Here is a 21,433-nt window from a genome sequence, read left to right on the forward strand (position 1 = left end):
CAACCACTGTGCTTCATTCTACTTGGACATGACTGCCAACAAGCTGTCTGTCCACATGAATGGCTACTGGCAAACTACGGCTTAGAAACAGCTGGACCACTCTGTTGCTGAGCACACCATCCAACATGGTATTCTTCACTTCAGTGACTGCTTCATTTCAATGACTGTGCCACCTGGATCCTTCCTACTAACACCAGTTTTTCTGAATTGTGAAGGTGGGAACTCTCCGTGCAATATATGCAATATCCCCATAACTCTCCTGGCCTCAACCTTTGTTAGTCATTGTCCTTACCCCTCTAGCCCCTTCCCTGTTCCCATTCCAGCACTACACATTCCTCTATCCCACTAATGCACCCACAGTCCTTTTACTTCTTGCTGCCCCCCACTCCCACCCCCTCCTCTCTACCCTCTGTCTAACCTCCTAACTGCACCTAGATACCCTACCCTCCCTCCACCTCATCTCTGTACGCTCCCACAAGCAGCACTTTACTGTCACCCACCCATACCCTGCCATCTTCCCCCTACCTGCACCAGCCTCTTCCTTACCCCCATCACCTGGTTGCTCCTCCCATCAAGTGCTGCTGCCCGCAATCTGGCTTCAGTAGCCAAAGACTGTGGACATGTGTGTTGGAGTTGCAGTTGCATGAATGTGTGTGTGTGTGTGTGTGTGTGTGTGTGTGTGTGTGTGTGGTGTCTATTTCTGACAAAGGTGTACTGGGCCGAATGGTCACTTTCTGACAGTCTTTTTGCTGTGCCTTTCTGAGACTCAGCATCTTTACTATGTGGTGAGTAGCAAGTGTCCTTTTTCTGATATTGTTACACTCCATTCTGGATTTTCCATTGTTTTCTTTAATTACTGTCATTTTAATTTAGCACTGAAATTAATTAATAGTTCTAGCACATTTATATGATGATGTACTACAAAAGGTCACTACTTGTAAAACAGTAACTTAAATTGTCTTATTTTGTATTACAGCTGGCCCTTTGTGTATTGGAAAACACAATAATCGAGATAGAAGACTGGATGATGATTTTGAAACCTTTAAAAAATTTAACCGTTCGTTGATGTTCACTTGTGAAAAAGGTAAATACAATTTCTATAAGAAATTAGTGCACTACAGGAAGTGAAGTGTCCATAAAAGATTCATCACTTTGCAGTTTTACATAAAAAGAGTATTTGAAAATGTAAATAAGTTTGGTGACTGTAGTGGAGGAAGCATGTCTCAAAGTGTTGTGCTTGTGGTTGGCAATACTCAGTACCATTATGCATTGTAAGACAATAGTAAAAACTGCGACCATCCAAGAACAGGCAAATTTTATGCTCTTGGGTTGTGGAAGAAAATCTTCTGTAACAACTCAACATTGGCATGGGATGGACTTTAACAAGAAGCTATGTATATGACAGTTGAAGTGTTGGTCAATGCAGTTTTTAAAAAAAAATCCTTTCTGTTAGGTTTCACACAAATGGGGCAGAAACCTGCTCAAAAAACTGGAGTTTCTGGCAAATATCTATGTGATATTCATCATCAGCAGGGGCAGGCCTTTTGTACCATTCCATAGCCATCAAAATTGGTCAAGCACTCTCTTCCGTGATCTTCCTGAAGATCTTCTGCCTCTTTGTTTGGATCTGAAACATGTTGCATCATTAACAGTTTGCTTTAGACTGTACTAATGTGAAAATTGTTGTTGTTAGCAAACATGAGAGCATACCTTCCCTAGGACCAAACCACAAAGATGAGTGTGATAAGTCTTTCATGAGAAAATGAAATTGTAATAGATTAGTGCACTTAACAATCTATAAACAATATTATTACACAAATGAGTTATGAAGTTTAAAATTTATGCATTTACTTGGTGAGTGGTGGTATATGCAGACACTGGGTGTTCGGAAACTCCCATTACAAACTTCTAGGGCCTGTAGAAGGAACTGAGTACATAATATTTTGAATAGCAACCCATGTCTGGAAACCTACTGCTTCCACGCTGCAGCCGTTTGAAAACATTTGTTTTGTAGGTTTGCAACAGGGTAGTTATGGTGGAGCATGCCTACGTTGGATTGCCTGATGTCATTTGACATATATCCTACCTCTCTCACCTGGTTCTAGTCTCATTCACGTGTCTTGAGTGTTAGAGGTAGTATGGAGTGTTGGAATTGTTGAGGATGTAGTTGATGGTTATCCAAAACATACTAGATGGTACAGGAAGCAACGTCCATTGCACACACAACTGCTCATTTACTTGTTGACGGGTTCTGTTTAACATGATGCAGTACAGCCTCTTCCAGTTTGGGTGTGGGTCATCTCCTTGGAGTACCACAGCCATGCCTGCTGATGGTGAAGGGTATCCCTTTCTTGAAACCATTGCATAATTGTGGCATAAAGGGTATATGATAGAGTTGGACATTGTGCATAACAATCTAGGTAAAGGCAAGGTACAGCTTTTCCATTACTGCTAGCTTCGCCCTACGGAAGGATCATGTCAGTGTATTTTGCAAACATTTACTCTGCCATGTTGCTCTAGCATAGAGATCTGAATGTGGCTCAAACCAGGTCAGAGAGGTAGAATAGATGACATCAGTTAATCCAACTGAAGCACCCCTCCACCATGATTGCCCGTACCTAGCAAACATGTTTTCAAATGGTGGTAGCATGAAAATGATACATTTATAGGCATGGGTTCCTATTCAAAATATTATGCACTCACTCCCCTCTACAAGTCCTAGAAGTTAGTAATGGGAATTTATGAATACCATGTATAATTAGCACAGAATATGATTACATGCTGCTGACACAGTTATTACACATCATCATCACAACAACCATCACATTCACAACTAATCAGAGCCTCTTCTTTTCTTGGCAATGAGCAGACACTTATATACTGGCAATGGAGAAAAATATAGAAACACCAAAAGCACAACACATTGCTGGGCCTAACACAGTGTAGGAAACCAGTTGGTCTTCGAAACTGCTTCCAGTCATCTTTCAGTAGCTAAATACAGGTCCTGTATGATTTCAAGGGAATCTTACACCATTCTTTCTGCAAAATAGTGAAAAGTTCAGGTAATCATGATAGACGTGGATAGTGATCATACACTCTTCTCTCCAGAGTACCCCACAAAAGCTCGCAGTATTGAGGTCCGGTGACTGTTGTGGCCAAGGGAGACGTAAGAATTCACCCTCATACTCACAAAACCAGTTTTGGACGATGTGAACTTTGTAAATAGGGACCCTGCCATCTCTGAATGCAGCATCACCAATGGGGAACAAACATTGCACCATGGGATGGAATTGCTCAGCCAAAATGATCACATAATCCTTAGCAGTGATCCGACCTTGCAGTTTAACCATGGGGCCCATGGAATACCATGATATGGCAGCCCAAATCATCACTGAACCCCCACCGTGTTTCACTCCTGGCATGTAAACTCAGTTATAAGTTGGGAACAAGGCTCACCTGACCAAAAGACTTTCTTCCATTGCTCAATAGTCCAGGCATTATGGCTTCAGCACCATGTTTTCCTGTTGTATCACTAGTAAGTGGTTTGGAATTCCAACTCACTCTACAATCCCCTGCTTCATATTGTTTTGGTGCTGGCAGTGTTCACAAGTGTGACATTCAATTCTGATCCTTGTCAATAACTGTCTGTCGTGATCACTCAACACAGACTATCATCCACCTTGTGACTTAGTGGATGATGTTTTTCTGTTTACCTTGTATATGGTATAAATCTTCAATACAGTGCCTCTTGAAACACTAAACACTTTGGCTCCTTTGATTACAAAAACCACCACCACATGAGCACCAACAATTTGCACACATTCGAATTCACGTAGCTTCAACATAATGCACTCACAGCTACATGGAACACTGTTCTGACCACGACTGACACTTGCAAAGTATTGAGGATATTATATTGGTCCAGTTCATGGTCAGATACAGCAGCACAACCTGCAGGCTTGGCTAGCATCAGCATTTCTGTTCAGGCATGCATTTCTTTCGGTGTTCCTGTATTTTTGTCCAACACATGTATATATCCTGCTGGGTCATAGCATTACAGTGCTATGTAAGTATTAATCAGATGTTAAATCTTAAGCGAATGAAAAATTAAGTATCAATTCTTTCCTGAACCTGTACTGTTGTCGTATTACTGTCTCCCACTTCTCTCTTCTAATTGGGACAAAGCGAAGTGTTAATCAAGTTTAGATTTACATTAATTGTGCAGAACTATTGTGTGTGTTTTCTGTGAAGATCTTCCTTGTTTAGCTGGCATCTTAATACCGTAAATTTAAAAAAAAATTCTGTAAAGCATTCCTCTTTTGCAATTATTACAGCTTTGGTACATAGTGCATGCATACCGTATTTACTCGAATCTAAGCCGCACTTTTTTTCCGGTTTTTGTAATCCAAAAAACCGCCTGCGGCTTAGAATCAAGTGCAAAGTAAGCGGAAGTTCTGAAAAATGTTGGTAGGTGCCGCCACAATTAACTTCTGTCGTCGAATATATGTAGCGCTACGCAGGCATGCTTCGCAGGCACAAAGACAAATACTGGCACCAAAACCTCTGCGTCAGTAAATAAATAAAAAAAAGGTGGAAGACGAGCTTTTTTTTCTCCGCCCCGAGTTTCGACCACTGCATTTTCATACATTATCCAACGAAGTAAATACAAATTCCGTATTGTTCCTCTTCAAACGTAGCAGCATTTCAATGTACTACGAAAATCCGACTGGCAAGACTGTTTGGGATATTTGTCAATATGGCCAACTCTGCTTTCTGAATTTTTTCCTAACTGTGAGAAGAAATGGTTGCTAATAGGAACTTTTATGAATTGTGAATCACATACAGTATTCTCTTCACCATAAGAATAATACGAATATAAACATTTTGCCATGTATTCTTTCGTGTTTGCTGCTATCTCATTTAAATCCTGTCCGCCTAATAAACTACGAAACTAGAGTGAGACAACAGCAGACACGGAAGAATATACATACCATGTCATGTTTATATTCGTATTATTCTTATGCCTAATAGTGATACAGTCAGAAATGAAGCACGGCAATTGACTAGATTTTTAAATCTAAGATGACTCTAATTTCTGTGCATAATGTAATGTACTAAAGAGGCGTCTGCAAAGATTTTCAAACGGAAAAAATTTTCGCTAAATTCTCGTTCAGAACATCTTCTATCATACGCAGTCTATAATTTGGTTCTTGTTGATCATTATCAAAGAAAGCAGCAGTGTAAGTAGCAACGAACAGCAGTCTCTCGCCATTGTTTCGCTAATGAGACGATTCCTCTCTTTGTTTTTTTTAATTGTAAGCGGCGGTAGCATACGGCGACAGATCGTAAACCCTCATTTTCAGAATGCGACAAACAATGCATGACACAGTACAGTAATGCATTTTCAGCTTTGAGTGACGGAAACACCTATAACAAAGAGAACTGCACTTGTCAGATCAAAGAAAAATAAGCAATCAATTCAAACCAGATGAAGCACATGAAAAAGGAAGGGTACCCATATAAATACGGACGGAGCGCCTGACGCATAACAAGCTGGTAAAGCTTAACTACTAAGCTTACGACTCGAACCAAACTACTACAGCTGTATCGCGATTTGGAAGTGCGGCCTAAAACTTTTCTCTCCCCTTGAATTTCGAGTCTCAGGTTTCAGGTGCGTCTTAGATTTGGGAAAATATTTTTTCCTCGATTTCGAGTCTCATTTTTCAGGTGCGGCTTAGATTCGAGTGCGGCTTAAATTCGAGTAATACGGTATACTTTATGTATGAGTAAAAGATTATGTTTTGGTTTTCAAATGCCCCGTGATGCTCCCACTTATTCTCTTCCATTAAAATAAGCTTTAATGGCTTGAGTGAGTTTAAGAGTCTCAGTAAGAAGAGAGAAAAAAACACCTTACAGAGAAATTACATTTTGTTTGCATATCTATTACCAAATTTAAATTTTACAGGTGATCCAGCAGTTCTGAAAATAACACCAAATACATCATGGCCTGATGTTGTGTACTACCACAGTTATACTCACCCTAACATGGGATGGAAGATACATATTGTAGACAGCTACTACCCACCACAAGCTGCTGGTACTGCGAGAGCTACTGCAGACTTTATTTATTTAGTTACTGCACTTATAGTACTTTTGTGGACTGTGATGAATAATTAATGTTAAGGTATATATGTAGGTAGATAGATGCTTGAAAGAAAAAGAAAATGAATCAATGATAGCAGAATCAATTTTTAATTAATTTTATTTTCGATGTACTTGACTGTTATTCCACATTTTTAAAAAACTATTTCTGTATTCATTGGCGTATTCAGTATACTGCATTTATATTAGAGTTCCTAAATATGTGCTTCAAATAAGATTGTTCACATAAGAAACAAAATTCAGTGCACTTACTCTATTTTTTTACTTTTTTATGAATTAACTAAGATTGTACTGACTTTTGTACAAGAAGTAACTAAATGGTATAAAATTTGTGATATGCAAAACAAAGGTGAACAGAAAAGTCAAAATTAGTTGCAGCATTAAAATGAAACAAAAAACCTAGGGCATAAATGGGAAGTCATCTTCAAAAATTTCAGTTGAGGACAAATAAGCACTTCGCGCAGAATAAAGCAAAGAGGCTATCATCCATACACATCACATTGAGGAAAACCACGATGACAGTTGACAACAGTGAAATATTCTAACAAAGTACTATTACCTCTTGTGAGGCACATCATTGTAATGACTGAACAATAATTGATTGATTTGTGATGCGTAGATACAAGTAACAGTTCAGAGGCTTTACAAGCTTTTGAGTTACCACTTTTTCTTTAGTTTATATACATACTCTGACATAAACTATACAGCCTTTCTCTCTCTCTCTCTCTCTCTCTCTCTCTGTGTGTGTGTGTGTGTGTGTGTGTGTGTGTGTGAGAGAGAGAGAGAGAGAGAGAGAGAGAGAGAGAGAGAGAGAGAAGAAAAGCAGCTCAAAAGCTAGTAACCTATGTACTGTTAGGTATGTGTACACTCGCCATACATTTAACAGGTATATGTGAGTGGTTGCTTTTCTTCATGGAAATTAGGTTACTATAACAGCATGTAATGACATCATGTTTGTGTGGAAATGGAACACCTGAAATAAAGTATATTACTTTGGATATCATTACTGTAATTTGCCCTGATATTGTATCAAACATGTCTTAGTAATCCCTGTGGTAGGACGACACCTATATTTATGTTCTATTTGATCTTGAACAGGTGCGGCTCGTGGTTTCCATACTGGGGAAGGCTGTGATGTTTAGCAATCGGAAAAAACGTAGATTTCAGGCTATACTACACATCAGTCTGTCACCACAACCAAGATTTCAGGCATGAGGGGGGGGGGGGGGGGGCAATTTTACACTCTAGCCAAACATTTACATACTGTATCTTCTTTCATAACCAACTACTAAATAGCATCAAAGGCTAACTCCAAGATAAAATCTATTGGTATCTTATTTATCCCCCAACATCACATTTCGTGACAGTTTACCTCAACAGATTGTACTAAAAGTCACATTTTGGAGAGATCTTTAATGTGGTTTATGTTAGCTTCATTGGGTGCTTATAGTTTTTGGTATTTTCATTTCCAAACATCAGATGTGTAATGTTTTGTACCCTCAAACTGTGGTGTTTATGAGTTTGCGTGACGAAACAGTGATGTTTCCATGATGTAACAGATCTTGTGCTGTGATTGGCTTACATGAATAACTGCCATGGAAATGTACAGACTGTATTTGTCATGTTTACACTTGTGTGTCACAAAAATATGCACTTTAAGTGATATAGCATATACAACCACTCAGCTGCATTGTACATTGCTCCATTAAAATTCTGTGTATATCCTTGTCTGGATTTACACTGTCTGTGTTCTTGATTCATCTTTACATTGAATTTGGGTGCACCAAGTGCCTTCACTTTCATCCTAGCTGCATGTTCCAAATTTTACATGATAAATTGCACAGTGAGGTCATATTGTGTTGCTTTCGAATGTTTAGTACGCTGCTGTGTTTCACAAGAAAGTAAAATTCACTAAACTCATGCATAATACGCTCATGAGGAGAAATGTGCTAATAATGCACAATACTCACAGTCAGCAAGCAAGGACACTAAAGTAACAGGACACTCCGGGGGCACATTTCGCACACTTTTTGCTCTAATCATTCACGAAATTCTCGCTAGGTGGTGATACATTACCATACTCTCTGTCGAGATATCTGCAAACTCATTCCAGCGGTGGATAGAATAGGCAGTGGCAGAAATGAAAAAAAAAAACTGTCTAAAACACTATCAAAACAGTAACACTAAACTTCAATTAAGGACACATCAAAGCATAATAGAGATATACAGAGATACGGATTCAGTAGTGAAGTTTCAGCAACTCTGTTCATTCCATTTTGATGTAAGAAATGGAACATAAGGATTGTGTGTGGGTTGGTTGGACACCCTTGGGCTGAAACAACAGAGTCTTTGGGTTGTCCATAAGAGCTGTACTCCAGGAAAACCACACCCCCAAACCTTTGCTACACTGAGCTAAGTGGGATTTCAAGGCACAGTCTCCAGACTAGCCACTATCTGTTCGATGAACATCATGTGACATCACATATCAACAGTTCCAAAAATTTTGACCGGCGTTATTTAAATCCCTATGCGAAATGCTTCTGATACTTTAAATTATTTAATGTGTTATTGAGAAATTTATTATAATATATATTTGGGGGCAGCTCCATTTCAGAGCTTTTAATTACGAGCTGCACCTGATCTTGATAAAGAAGTAAATGTTTGGGAATGTAGAATGAAACAAAGAACTGACTAAAAGACTGAAGCAGCTATCATTACTTACACTGATGAGCGAAAACATTATGACTGCGTGATTAATAGTCTATTGATCCACCTTAGGAACTCAATACAGCTGCTATTCTGCACGGCATGAATTCAACAAGATCTTGGTAGTTTCGGGAGGTATTGGCACCAGATGTCAATAAACAGGTCATACAATTCCCATAAATTACAGGACAGAGATTTATGGCCATGGAACTGGTGTCCGGTAGTGTCCCAGGTATACGAGTATTCCATCGGGTTCGGATCAGGCAAATTTCATTGGCAATACATCAACACGAGTTCTCTGTCACACTCCTCAAACCACTGTAGCACGTTTCTGGCATTATGACCTAGGCAGTTATTCCTCTGAAAGATGCCTTCACAGTGATTGATGAAGTTGTTGTGGCAACATGGGAGCATATAGGGGTCGTCTGCTGTGGAGCCCTATATATAACAATGTGCTCGTAATGGTGTGGTCCAAAGCACTTGACCCTGCACTACCATTGTACTCTGATGTCAGATTTGCTGTGGATTGCTGTTCGTACTGCTTTATAAAATGGGCAAGCCTCCATGTCCTGTGATGGGGCACACACTTCAGACACCTTGATGCTGAAGTATTGTTTCAATGTCTTTCAGCTCCTTTCAATAAATGCTAACAACAGCAGCACACAAAGAGCCAACCAGTGTTGCTGTTTCAATGGTGGTCATTCCCAGACACTGGGCCGTAACAGTCTGCTCTTTATCAAAGTTGCTTATGAAAGTGGATTTCCCCATTTGTTGACGATGTCATCACTAGAATGATCCATCTCTGCTGTGCATGTATACTCTCCTTACCATGTCAGAACCCACAATATTATCGAGTGACTTTCAGTCTCGCAGTAGATATATGTCATAATGCTTGGGATCATCACTGTATGGTATATCAGCTTTTAAACAGCATGGGTAGATCTATTAGTGTGATATACTTCTATTATGTCCTTCCTCTACATAGATTTTTTAAAGGGACATATCCTTCTTATCCCATCATTTATAGATTAAGTTTTAATACTGTTTATGAACTTCACACTTGGAAGCCTTATGCCTTTCTCCTTTAGTGTATAAATTCCAATTGCTATGGGAGAGACATTTTAATTTATATAAGGATGTTCATCATTTGGATATGCAGCTCCTTGTGTTTACCATGTTTGCATTTAAAATTGTTGGGACCTTACACCCAACAGTTATATAAGGATGATTCAGTAACAAACTGTAATTTTTTTAATGAATCTATTATGAGAATTATTACACAATGCTCCTCAAGGTGTATGCATTTATGCCAGCACTGGTCAAGCTTCTCAATTCCATGTGCAAAGAATTCTTGAGGTATATGCATAACCAATTATGCATTGCTGCATGGACTTCATCATCAGCAAAACCTGAGCCACTAAGAGCTTCTTTTAGTAGGTTAAAAATGCACCCAGCTTTCATCTCCCATTACAGTATGGTGAGGAAATGCCTCCTCTTCAGCCTCATACTGTTGCAAAAGCTCCCTGCACAAGTCTGTGCAACTTTCTTTCATATCTAATATCAAATGTTTGGGAAACAGCCTTGCAAACACTTTCTTGAACATCAGTATGTCATGAATGATATCATTGGCTGATCCAACACAAATATTCATCATTGTTGGAATATCGCTTACCATAATATGCCTGTTTCCCCGTATCCACTTATCAGCTCTCGCAATGTTGGTCTCTGTGACTGCCCAGACAGAGTATCCTGGGTGAGGTGAATCTTCAACACTTGTTATACCTTGTTTAAACTTATCTGCCCACTCTTACACTTATGTTTCACTTGGACAATTTTCATTATATTGCATTCCATCTGACAGTGAATTTCGATTGGTTTCAACCCCTCAGCTGGACAAGTCTAATGACACTCTGCTACAAAATATTGGTGCAAACCTTTAAGGGAGCTGTCATCTTGTTTCACTGATTCCCAGCATCTGATTCACAAGGTTGGCATGCCAGGCCCATCTAATGATAGTTCTAGGACACCGCCAAAAAGTAACAAAGAAGCACAAATGTTACCAAAGTTTTGTATTTTTTATAAACTTTTCCGGTTGTTTATTGAGTGGACCTTGTAGTTTGCAAAAATTATACAGTCTAATATTTAGGTTTTATAATTAAATTTTCTCCCAAGACATTTAAGTCTCATCTTTATCTACGATAATGATGGAAACTGAAGAAATGAATTAAAATGTGTGCTACGGCTGGGACTCGAACCCAGGTCTTCTTGCTTGCTTGGTGAAACACTGACCATTACACCATCGCATCATTATGGTCAACATTGCTGCGCAAACTACCCAAGTCGAGTGCCTTCCCCAACCCAAACTTTAGTTCATATCTTCAACTTATTTTCCCCCTACACTGTCACACTATTGCCAGGGCTCTCTGGCATTGGAATAGTATCCTAGCATTGGACGTAATGGGGAGGTCCTGTACCACAGGTGATCTGACACATCTTATAATTAAATTTTTCCCCAAGACATTTAAGCCTCGTCTTTATCTATGATAATGATGAAAGCTGAAGAATGTGCAGCAATGTTGACAATAGTGCTGCTGTGATGTAGTGGTCAGCATTTCTGCCTAGTAAGCAAGAAGTCCCAGCCATGGCACAAATTTTAATTCACTTCTTCAGCTTCCATCATTATTGTAGATGATGGGACTTAAATGTCTTGGGGAAAATTTAATTATAAGATCACCTGTGGTACAGGACTTCCCCATTACACCTAACACTGGGGTGCTGTTCTAACGTGGGTGAGCCCTGGCAATAGTGTCAATGTAGAGAGAAAATCAGCTAAATATATTAATTGAAGTTTGTGTTCGGAGGGCATTCGACTTGGGTATTTCATGCAGCAGTGTTGACCATAGTGCTACAGTGGTGGAATGATCAGCATTCCTGCCTAGTGAGCAAGAAGACCCGGGTTCGAGTCCCGCCCATGGCACAAATTTTAATTTATTTCTTCAGCTTCCATCATTATCGTAATATTTAGGTATCTAACAGACCAGCTGCTTCCAGTTGGTGATATTTAGTTTAGTTTTAGATGTGCTACCATTTTTACATTTACATTCAGTATAGCAAATTTTATGCTATTCACCTACTTTTTATTGCACAGGAATTTTTTCTATACAATTTGACTTCTATTGTCTGGTCTTTAAATAATAAATGATATTTCATGTCAAAATAAAAATGGCTTCAAAATATTATTGAAACCCATATGCTCCTGTCAAAGGAAATTCCCCCCTCCCCCAAGCGTCAAAAATGAAATCAACAGAAAGTGCAAAATAGCTAAGCAGAGGTGACCACAGGACAAATGTAAGGATGTAGAAGCATGTATCACTAGAGGCAAGACAGATACTGCCTACAGGAGACATCTGGAGAAAAGAGAATGTCCTATATGAATATCAAGAGTGCAGATGGAAAACCAGCCCTACGCAAAGAAGAGGAAGCAGAAAGTTGGAAGGAGTGCATAGATGGTCTATACAAGGGCGACGTACTTGAGGGCAACATTATGGAAATGGAAGAGGTCATAGATGAAAATGAAATGGGAGTAATCATAACTCCATGAATCTGACAGTGCACTGAATGACCTAAGTCGAAACAAGGGCCCCGGAGTAGACAACATTCCATGGGAACTACTGAAAGCCATGACAAAACTCTTCCATCTGGTGAGCAAGATGTATGAGACAGGTGAAATACCGTCAGACTTCAAGAATAATACACTCCTGGAAATGGAAAAAAGAACACATTGACACCGGTGTGTCAGACCCACCATACTTGCTCCGGACACTGCGAGAGGGCTGTACAAGCAATGATCACACGCACGGCACAGCGGACACACCAGGAACCGCGGTGTTGGCCGTCGAATGGCGCTAGCTGCGCAGCATTTGTGCACCGCCGCCATCAGTGTCAGCCAGTTTGCCGTGGCATACGGAGCTCCATCGCAGTCTTTAACACTGGTAGCATGCCGCGACAGCGTGGACGTGAACCGTATGTGCAGTTGACGGACTTTGAGCGAGGGCGTATAGTGGGCATGCGGGAGGCCGGGTGGACGTACCGCCGAATTGCTCAACACGTGGGGCGTGAGGTCTCCACAGTACATCGATGTTGTCGCCAGTGGTCGCCGGAAGGTGCACGTGCCCGTCGACCTGGGACCGGACCGCAGCGACGCACGGATGCACGCCAAGACCGTAGGATCCTACGCAGTGCCGTAGGGGACCGCACCGCCACTTCCCAGCAAATTAGGGACACTGTTGCTCCTGGGGTATCGGCGAGGACCATTCGCAACCGTCTCCATGAAGCTGGGCTACGGTCCCGCACACCGTTAGGCCGTCTTCCGCTCACGCCCCAACATCGTGCAGCCCGCCTCCAGTGGTGTCGCGACAGGCATGAATGGAGGGACGAATGGAGACGTGTCGTCTTCAGCGATGAGAGTCGCTTCTGCCTTGGTGCCAAAGATGGTCGTATGCGTGTTTGGCGCCGTGCAGGTGAGCGCCACAATCAGGACTGCATACGACTGAGGCACACAGGGCCAACACCCGGCATCATGGTGTGGGGAGCGATCTCCTACACTGGCCGTACACCACTGGTGATCGTCGAGGGGACACTGAATAGTGCACGGTACATCCAAACCGTCATCGAACCCATCGTTCTGCCATTCCTAGACCGGCAAGGGAACTTGCTGTTCCAACAGGACAATGCACGTCCGCATGTATCCCATGCCACCCAACGTGCTCTAGAAGGTGTAAGTCAACTACCCTGGCCAGCAAGATCTCCGGATCTGTCCCCCATTGAGCATGTTTGGGACTGGATGAAGCGTCGTCTCACTTGGTCTGCACGTCCAGCATGAACGCTGGTCCAACTGAGGCGCCAGGTGGAAATGGCATGGCAAGCCGTTCCACAGGACTACATCCAGCATCTCTACGATCGTCTCCATGGGAGAATAGCAGCCTGCATTGCAGCGAAAGGTGGATATACACTGTACTAGTGCCGACATTGTGCATGCTCTGTTGCCTGTGTCTATGTGCCTGTGGTTCTGTCAGTGTGATCATGTGATGTATCTGACCCCAGGAATGTGTCAATAAAGTTTCCCCTTCCTGGGACAATGAATTCACGGTGTTCTTATTTCAATTTCCAGGAGTGTATAATAATTTCAATCCCAAAGAAAGTAGGTGCTGACATGTGTGAAAATTACCGAACCACAAGTTTAATAAATCATGGTTACAAAATACTAACACAAGTTCTTTACAGATGAATGGAAAAACTGGTAGAAGCCAACCTTGGGCAAGATCAGTTTGGATTCTATAGAAATATTGGAACACGCAAGGCAATACTGACCGTACGACTTATCTTAGAAGATAGGTTAAGGAAAGACAAACCTATGTTTTTAGCATATGTAGACTTAGAGAAAGCTTATAACAATGTTGACTGCAATACTCTCTTTCAAATTCTGAAGGTGGCAGGGTGCGAAAGGCTATTTACAATTTGTACAGAAACCAGATGGCAGGTATAAGAGTCAAGGGCCATGAAAGTGAAGCAGTGGTTGAGAAGGGAGTGAGTCAGGGTTGTAGTCTATCCCTGATGTTATTCAATCTGTATATTGAGCAAACAGTAAAGGAAACAAAAGAAAAATTTGGAGCAGGAATTAAAATCCATGGAGGAGAAATAAAAACTTTGAGGTTTGACAACATTGTAATTCTGTCAGAGACAACAAAGGACCTGGAAGAGCAGTTGAATGAAATGGACAGTGTCTTGAAGGAGAATATAAGATGAACATCAACAAAAGCAAAATGAGGATAATGGAATGTAGTCGAATTAAATCAGGTGATGCTGAGGGAATTAGACTAGGAAATGAGACACTTAAAGTAGTAGATGAGTTTTGCTATTTGGGGAGCAAAATAACTGATGATGGTTGAAGTACAGGGGATATAAAATGTAGACTGGCTATGGCAAGAAAAGTGTTTCTGAAGAAGAGAAATTTCTTAACACGGAGTATAGATTTAAGTGTCAAGAAGTCTTTTCTGAAAGGAGTGTGGCCACGTATGAAAGTGAGATGTGGATGATAAATAGTTTGGACAAAAAGAGAATAGAAGCTTTCCAGATGTGGTGCTACAGAAGAATGCTGAAGATTAGATGGGTGGATCACGTAACTAATATGGAGATACTGAATAGAATTGGGGTGAAGAGAAATTTGTGGCACAACTTCACTAGAAGAAGGGATCGGTTGGTAGGACGCATTCTGAGGTGTTACTAATTTACTATTGGAGGAAGCAGATTCTGATAGATGTAGGTTGAAGTAGTTACTCGAGGATGAAGAATCTTACACAGGATAGAGTAGTATGGAGAGCAGCATCAAACTGGACTGTAGACCACCATAACAACGACAAAGAAGGAAATTAAAAATTGCATATAGCACTAAAGTAGAGCTGTGGTTTGAACTCTGCAGTGCTTTGCAAGGCATGGGTCCCTCACAGATAGTGTGTTCTCTCTGTCTGACCTTTGAATGGGATCTGCCCAGTCCATTGTAGGGGTGGTCTAAAGTTTAATCTGTATTCTGAACCATACTGCAATGCGGCATTTTCATATTATCAAATCATTATCAGAAGTGAAAGAAGTAGATGTAAGTGCCTATATATCAAAATATCACAGTTAATTGATGGTAAATACTCTTATTTAACTGGTAGCTGTACAAATTGTAATGATGAAAAAAAAAAATGCAGTACCAAGAAGGAGTTTGCAACATAAAGAAAAGTTGGTAGGTGTGTTTCTATGTTTTTACATCTAAAACATGATTATTCAAACTTCACACCAGCCACATAAGAGTGACACTAGTAGTGCCACTATGAGGATGCAAATCAGGTTTTCTTTAAATACATATTGTAATGGACGTGAGTAATTTTTACCTTCAAGATTGCATGTGGTGAGTTGATGTTAGTAAAGTATGCCTTTAAGGTGACATAAGACACCATCATCAACACTTCACTGAGTTTGAATGAGGTTGGGTAACAAAACTACAAGAAGCAATGTGTTCCTTCTGCGATATTTCAGAAATAGTTGGCAGAAATGTTGCCACTGTACTTGACTGCTGGCTGCAGTGCTCACAAGAATGTAGGGTTGCAAGAAGACCAGACTCTGGATGGCCATGTGCCTCTACCAAGAGGAAGAACATTGCTCTGGTGCATTGTACTGTGTCTGCAGCAGCAATTTGAGCAGCAGTTGCAACACAGTAACAGAACAAAACTGTTCCAAATCAGTTACTTCAATGACATCTCTGAGCCAGACACTGTAGTGTGCATTTCACTGACACCAGACCACTGCCATTTCACTTCAGTGGTGTCGAGCGGGAGCTCGTAGGAGAGTAGGGTGGAAGTCCTTTGTGTTTTGTGATGAAAGATGGTTCTGCCTCCGAGCCAGTGATGGCTGTGTGTTAGTTAGGAGGAGGCCAGTTGAGGGCATGCAACTACCTTTCTGCATACTAGACACACTGGACCTACACTTGGTGTTATAGTCTGGGGTGCAATTTCATATGACAGCAGCAGCGCCCTTGTGGTTATCCCATGTACCCTGACTGCAAATTTGTAAGTCAGTCCGGTGATTTGACCTGTCATTTTGCCATTCATGAAGAGCATTTCAGGGAGTGTTTTCCAGTTGGATAACCCTCGCCCACATACCACTGTTGTAACCCAGCATGCTGTACAGAGTGTCAACATGTTGGCTTAGCCATCTCGATCGCTAGATCTGTCTTCGATCCAGCACATATGGGACATCATCACATGAAAACTCCAGCATCATCCACAAACAGCATTAACGGTACCTGTACTGACTAACCAAATGCAACAGGCATGGTACTTCAGCCCGCAAACTGACATCCAGCACCTGTACAACACAATGTACGCATGTTTGCATGCTTGCATTCAACATTATGGTGGTTAAAATTGTTATTAATGTACCAGCATTTCGCATATGTGATGGCTTATTTCACACTTCTATTAATCTGTGACCTTGCAATGTTAAATCACTTACACATGTTACCTAGACAAAGGTATTCCTGAAATTTGATTAACCTCCATTAATTATTTTTCGATGTTGAGATTTTTTTTTCCATCAGTGGATAACCTTCTATTGTGCAATATCTGTAAAGCATAATACTCATAAAAAGAATGTAAACAGAGAAAAAAATGTATTTGCACAGAGACAGGCACACTTATCTTCAGGAGATAGAGATTACTTCATCTATAATAAGATATGAATGGGCCAATAGAAAACGAGACTAGTTATAAATTAAAGAAGAAAGATAGCAAGAATTCTGAATCAAGAGAGAGAGCAAAACGATGTAAAATGGAAAGTCATGCAGTTTCCCTTTTAGTTCCTTCTTACCATTTGTCTAACTGCTTCATTTTCTTCATCATACTTTCTATGAATATTATGGTAATGACACTATCACCATGTAAAGGAAGAATTCAGCAGTGGAAATTTATCACTTAGTTCAGATTGTGAGAGCAGACAACTTATGCAGTACAACATATTAATTACCAGTTCAGCAGAGGATACTAACAGCATACGAACTGCCATCCAGTCAGGAGCCATCTCCAAAAAAGATGAACATTTGTGGCTAGTTGTGTATGTTATCTGTTGTGATTGCAGAAGATTGTGAGGTGTAAAGCCAAGCTACAATATTCAGCCTGTCATTTTTGTTCCTTTCTATTACCCAATGCTGTCTCTTTATAGTGAGTGGTAGTCTTCATGTATTCAGTTGTGTATTCCATCTAGGATTTTCAGCTGTCATTTTCTTTGAAACTTGATATTTATGGCTGGTAAATGCCAGCTAAATAAATAAGTATATTTCTCTCAGTGTCATTCGTTCTCTTTCTCTCACTCTCTTTTCTCTCTGGTTTTCCACTAGGTAGTTCTTATTCCATTTGCATCACAATGTTTCTTATTTCTCTGCTGTCTTTTCAGCACCCTTTCCCCTCAAATATGTTTCCTAAACTTGCTTGATTTTCAATTTTTTTTTTTATGCTCTTGGTCTTATTCTCCCTTCCTTATCATGGCGAAATTCTTTTTGTATCTTTTCTGTTTTACTGTGGAAGAGTATGATACAGGCCATGGAGTGAATACTTTATTTAGTTTAGTGTCACTATAATGCTGAATATCATTATCTGAAACAGTAAGATTACCAGATAATTTTATGTACAATTGTAGCTAATAAATATGATATTCCTGGCTTCATGTACAGCATTCCCATAAGGTGTCAGGCCTTTGCAACAAGACGTGATAGTATGTCCATAATGGTTGGTACCTGGAACATTTTACTGGATTTTAAGTGTGTTAAATTCAGTGTATGTACCAATATATGCTGTGGTAGCGTTAGCGCGCTGAAACACTTCAAATGTTATTGTTTTTCTATGTCCACATTTAATAATCTCATCACAGTTGTTACTTCTGTCTTTTTTCTCCTCTTTTAACTCATGAAGTTCTGTGTTAGTCAAATATTTGCAGAACATGTCATCTTTGCTGAAATTCAGTGCTTTGAAGGTCCATCACAGTTGTCTTATCAATAAGTAGCTTTATATTTTAAATTTGTGTTCTTGGGGAAGACAAAAAGCTCCAGTACTGGACAAGCCCTCTCTCACATATTTTACTTATTTTGTTGCAATACTTTGTGCTCTTTTCACGTATATAACAAATATTTTTTCAAAATATTTGTTCTCTCAATGGACTGGAAGAAATACTTTTTCAGAAATATTCACTATTCTGTTATAATTTATTGCCCACCATGGTACTCCATAATGTTGGGTGAATTTTCAATCTGTGCCAAGAGTACATATCAGAAATACTAGTTAGCTCAAGAAGGGCCTGAGTAAGTATAATAAGGAATTGGTAGGGCATGTCAGAGAGGCTGTAGAAATCTGAACGTGCTACAATAACTATAAGGGAGGGCAGTAGTTTAGTGGTGTATGGAAATGGGCTTTTGACAGTGTAGACATCAACAGAATCCCCGCCACCGTGATGACGGTCAGTTGTTGTTGACGAAACCGATGTAGGTTATCACTGAAAACTCAAATTTGTATTCTAATTTGATTCAGGAAGGACACCAAGAATATTTTATTCACTGCTTTCCAAGTTGTTAATCAACTCTCCTTGCTGACATAAAATCAAACCTCTCAGTGATTGAGCATGGATGAGACATAATGGGACATCATCTGGTCCGTAATGGATTACTGACAATGTCAACTAACCAACTGCAACAACAAGTGGAAGAAGCATGGATCACCACCAAGGATGACACTCAATACCTTTACACAAAAATACAAGACCAAATTGTGTCCTGAGAAGGGTACCAAAGATACCGAAACAGTTGTCTAATGCAGTTTGTCCCTGCGCACAAAATTTACAGCATGTGAATGGGGCCATTCCTTTACAGATTTCATTTTTAATCAGTAAATATTGAGAGAAGGTGTTATTTCTGCAGCTTCCTGAAAACCAAAGGATAAGTCGGAAAATTAGTCAATGTTAAAAATCTCATACTGTACTACTTGATAATAGACTTGATATGTACTTGATGATTAGCTGATTAAAGTAGTTGTAATACAGTATGAGTGAACTGAATAACAACATGTTAAAACACAACATGAAAGTATGTTTTCACAGAAATAAATTGGTAGGAGTTCAATATACAAAGATGGCTAGATATCAACAAAAATAAAACACATGCGAACATCCAATGCTAACAGGCAAAGAAAAACATATAAATCAACACCCAGAATCCTAAACCCCTCACCTGGTTTAGAGTCATTGATGACATCTTTGCGATCTGGTTCGATGGTGAAGACACCCTATCCACATTCCTCCAGAGCCTCAACAACTTCTCCCCCATTTGCTACACCTGGTCCTACTCAACCCAAAACCAAAAGGTAGGGAATAATAAAAACGAAATAAACATAAAACAATGAAATCCAAAAATGATAAATAACATTGCAGAAAGTTGAGGTAATGATGAATACTTAATTTCAAGAAGAGTGACAGTATACCATGAGGGAGAACAAAAAGATAGATATAATCCTGATACTGCAGGTTTAACATCAACTGTAAATAAATACCATTTTCTGGATGATGCTGTTGTTTACTGGTTAGTGAAAGCATCAGAAGATCAATATTAATTACAAAATGATTTATACAAGAAATTTGTATGATGCGGACAGTGGCAATTGACACTGAATAATAAAAAAGAGTGAGGTCTTCCACCTGAGTACTAAGAAGAATTCATTAAATTTAGATTAAAAGTAAGTAATACAGATTTAAAGGTTGTCGATTCAACTAAATACCAAAGGGTTACAGTCATTAACAACTTAAATTGGAACCATCAGACAGCAGATGCTTTGGGGAAGATGAACCAAACACTGCATTTTATTGACAGAACACTTAGAAGATGCAACAATGAGACTGTGAACACTACACTTGTTCATTCTCTGCTAGAGCACTGCTGCACAGTATGGGATGCTTACCAGGTAGGATTGACAGAGGAAATCAAAAAACTTCAAAGAACACAGCATAGTTTGTATTATCACAAAATAGAAGGGAGAGTTACACAATCTGGGCCGATAATCATTAAAAAAAAGTTCTTTTCACTTGCAGCAAGATATTTTCACAAAATTTCAGTCACAAACTATCTCCTCTGAATATGAAAATATTTTGTTGACCCACACTCCAGAACCTAAACAGACCCGAAACACAGTCATGAACCTTACCTCCATGGAAATATCAGTCCTTGCAAAAGCCTCGGCTTTTGCCACACTCCTGAATTAAATCATGCAGGACTTGTTAAAGACCTTCTCTCCTTCTTCCAGTCCCTACTGTGCAAAACACTTTTTCACCACCAACCCTACCCACCAGACTCAACCAAAGATCAATGCTGAACTCTGTGTGACTCAGTTCACTCCTCCATCCAACAGTGATACATCCCTGCTGCCCCCAAATCACCGCCTATTAATTTTCCAGACTTTCTTAACCTCAAACCTTGCCTCATCATCATTCCCCAAATCCCTCAACATGAAAACTAACCTTAAGTCCACAGAAAGAACTGCAGTCCACCACCTAAAAAGTGATCCCAAGCTTATAATCCTACTTGCTGACAAAGGCTCCACCACTGTTGTATTGAACAGCAAGGATTACCTGGCAGAAGGACTCATCCAGCTGTGAGATACATCCACCCCCAAACCTTGCCACAGTGACCCCGTCCCAGAAATCCAGCAGGATCTCCAGTCACTCCTCAAATCCTTAGGTCCATCCCAGAACCTCTCCCCAGAGTCCATTTCTCTGCTCACCCCTACCACTCCCCGCACTCCTACCTTCTATATGCTTCCTAAAGTCCATAAACCCAACCACCCAGAACACCCCATTTTGACCGGTTCCGCACCCCCACTGAGAGAACCTCTGCTCTCATAGACCAACATCTTCAACCCTTTACCCAGAACCTACCCTCCTATATAAAAGATACCAACCATTTCCTCCACTGACTCTCTACAGTTTCTGT

At 40.2% G+C, this 21,433-nt stretch overlaps 1 protein-coding gene across 2 annotated transcripts in view; it reads left to right on the forward strand.

Moving 5' to 3' along the window:
• Window positions 1-7,160, forward strand: part of LOC124605194 (protein Skeletor, isoforms B/C) — a 67,370-nt gene extending 60,210 nt beyond the window's left edge. For both annotated transcript variants that reach the window (XM_047136719.1, XM_047136720.1), the window contains exons 12-13: window positions 977-1,084; window positions 5,966-7,160. In XM_047136719.1, the coding sequence (XP_046992675.1) occupies window positions 977-1,084; window positions 5,966-6,177 (320 nt within the window). In that variant the 3' untranslated portion in view covers window positions 6,178-7,160. The remainder of the gene's footprint in view (window positions 1-976; window positions 1,085-5,965) is intronic.
• The last annotated feature ends 14,273 nt before the right edge of the window (window positions 7,161-21,433 follow it).

The sequence above is a fragment of the Schistocerca americana genome, chromosome 3 (assembly GCF_021461395.2).
Source record: "Schistocerca americana isolate TAMUIC-IGC-003095 chromosome 3, iqSchAmer2.1, whole genome shotgun sequence".
Lineage (NCBI taxonomy): Eukaryota > Metazoa > Arthropoda > Insecta > Orthoptera > Acrididae > Schistocerca > Schistocerca americana.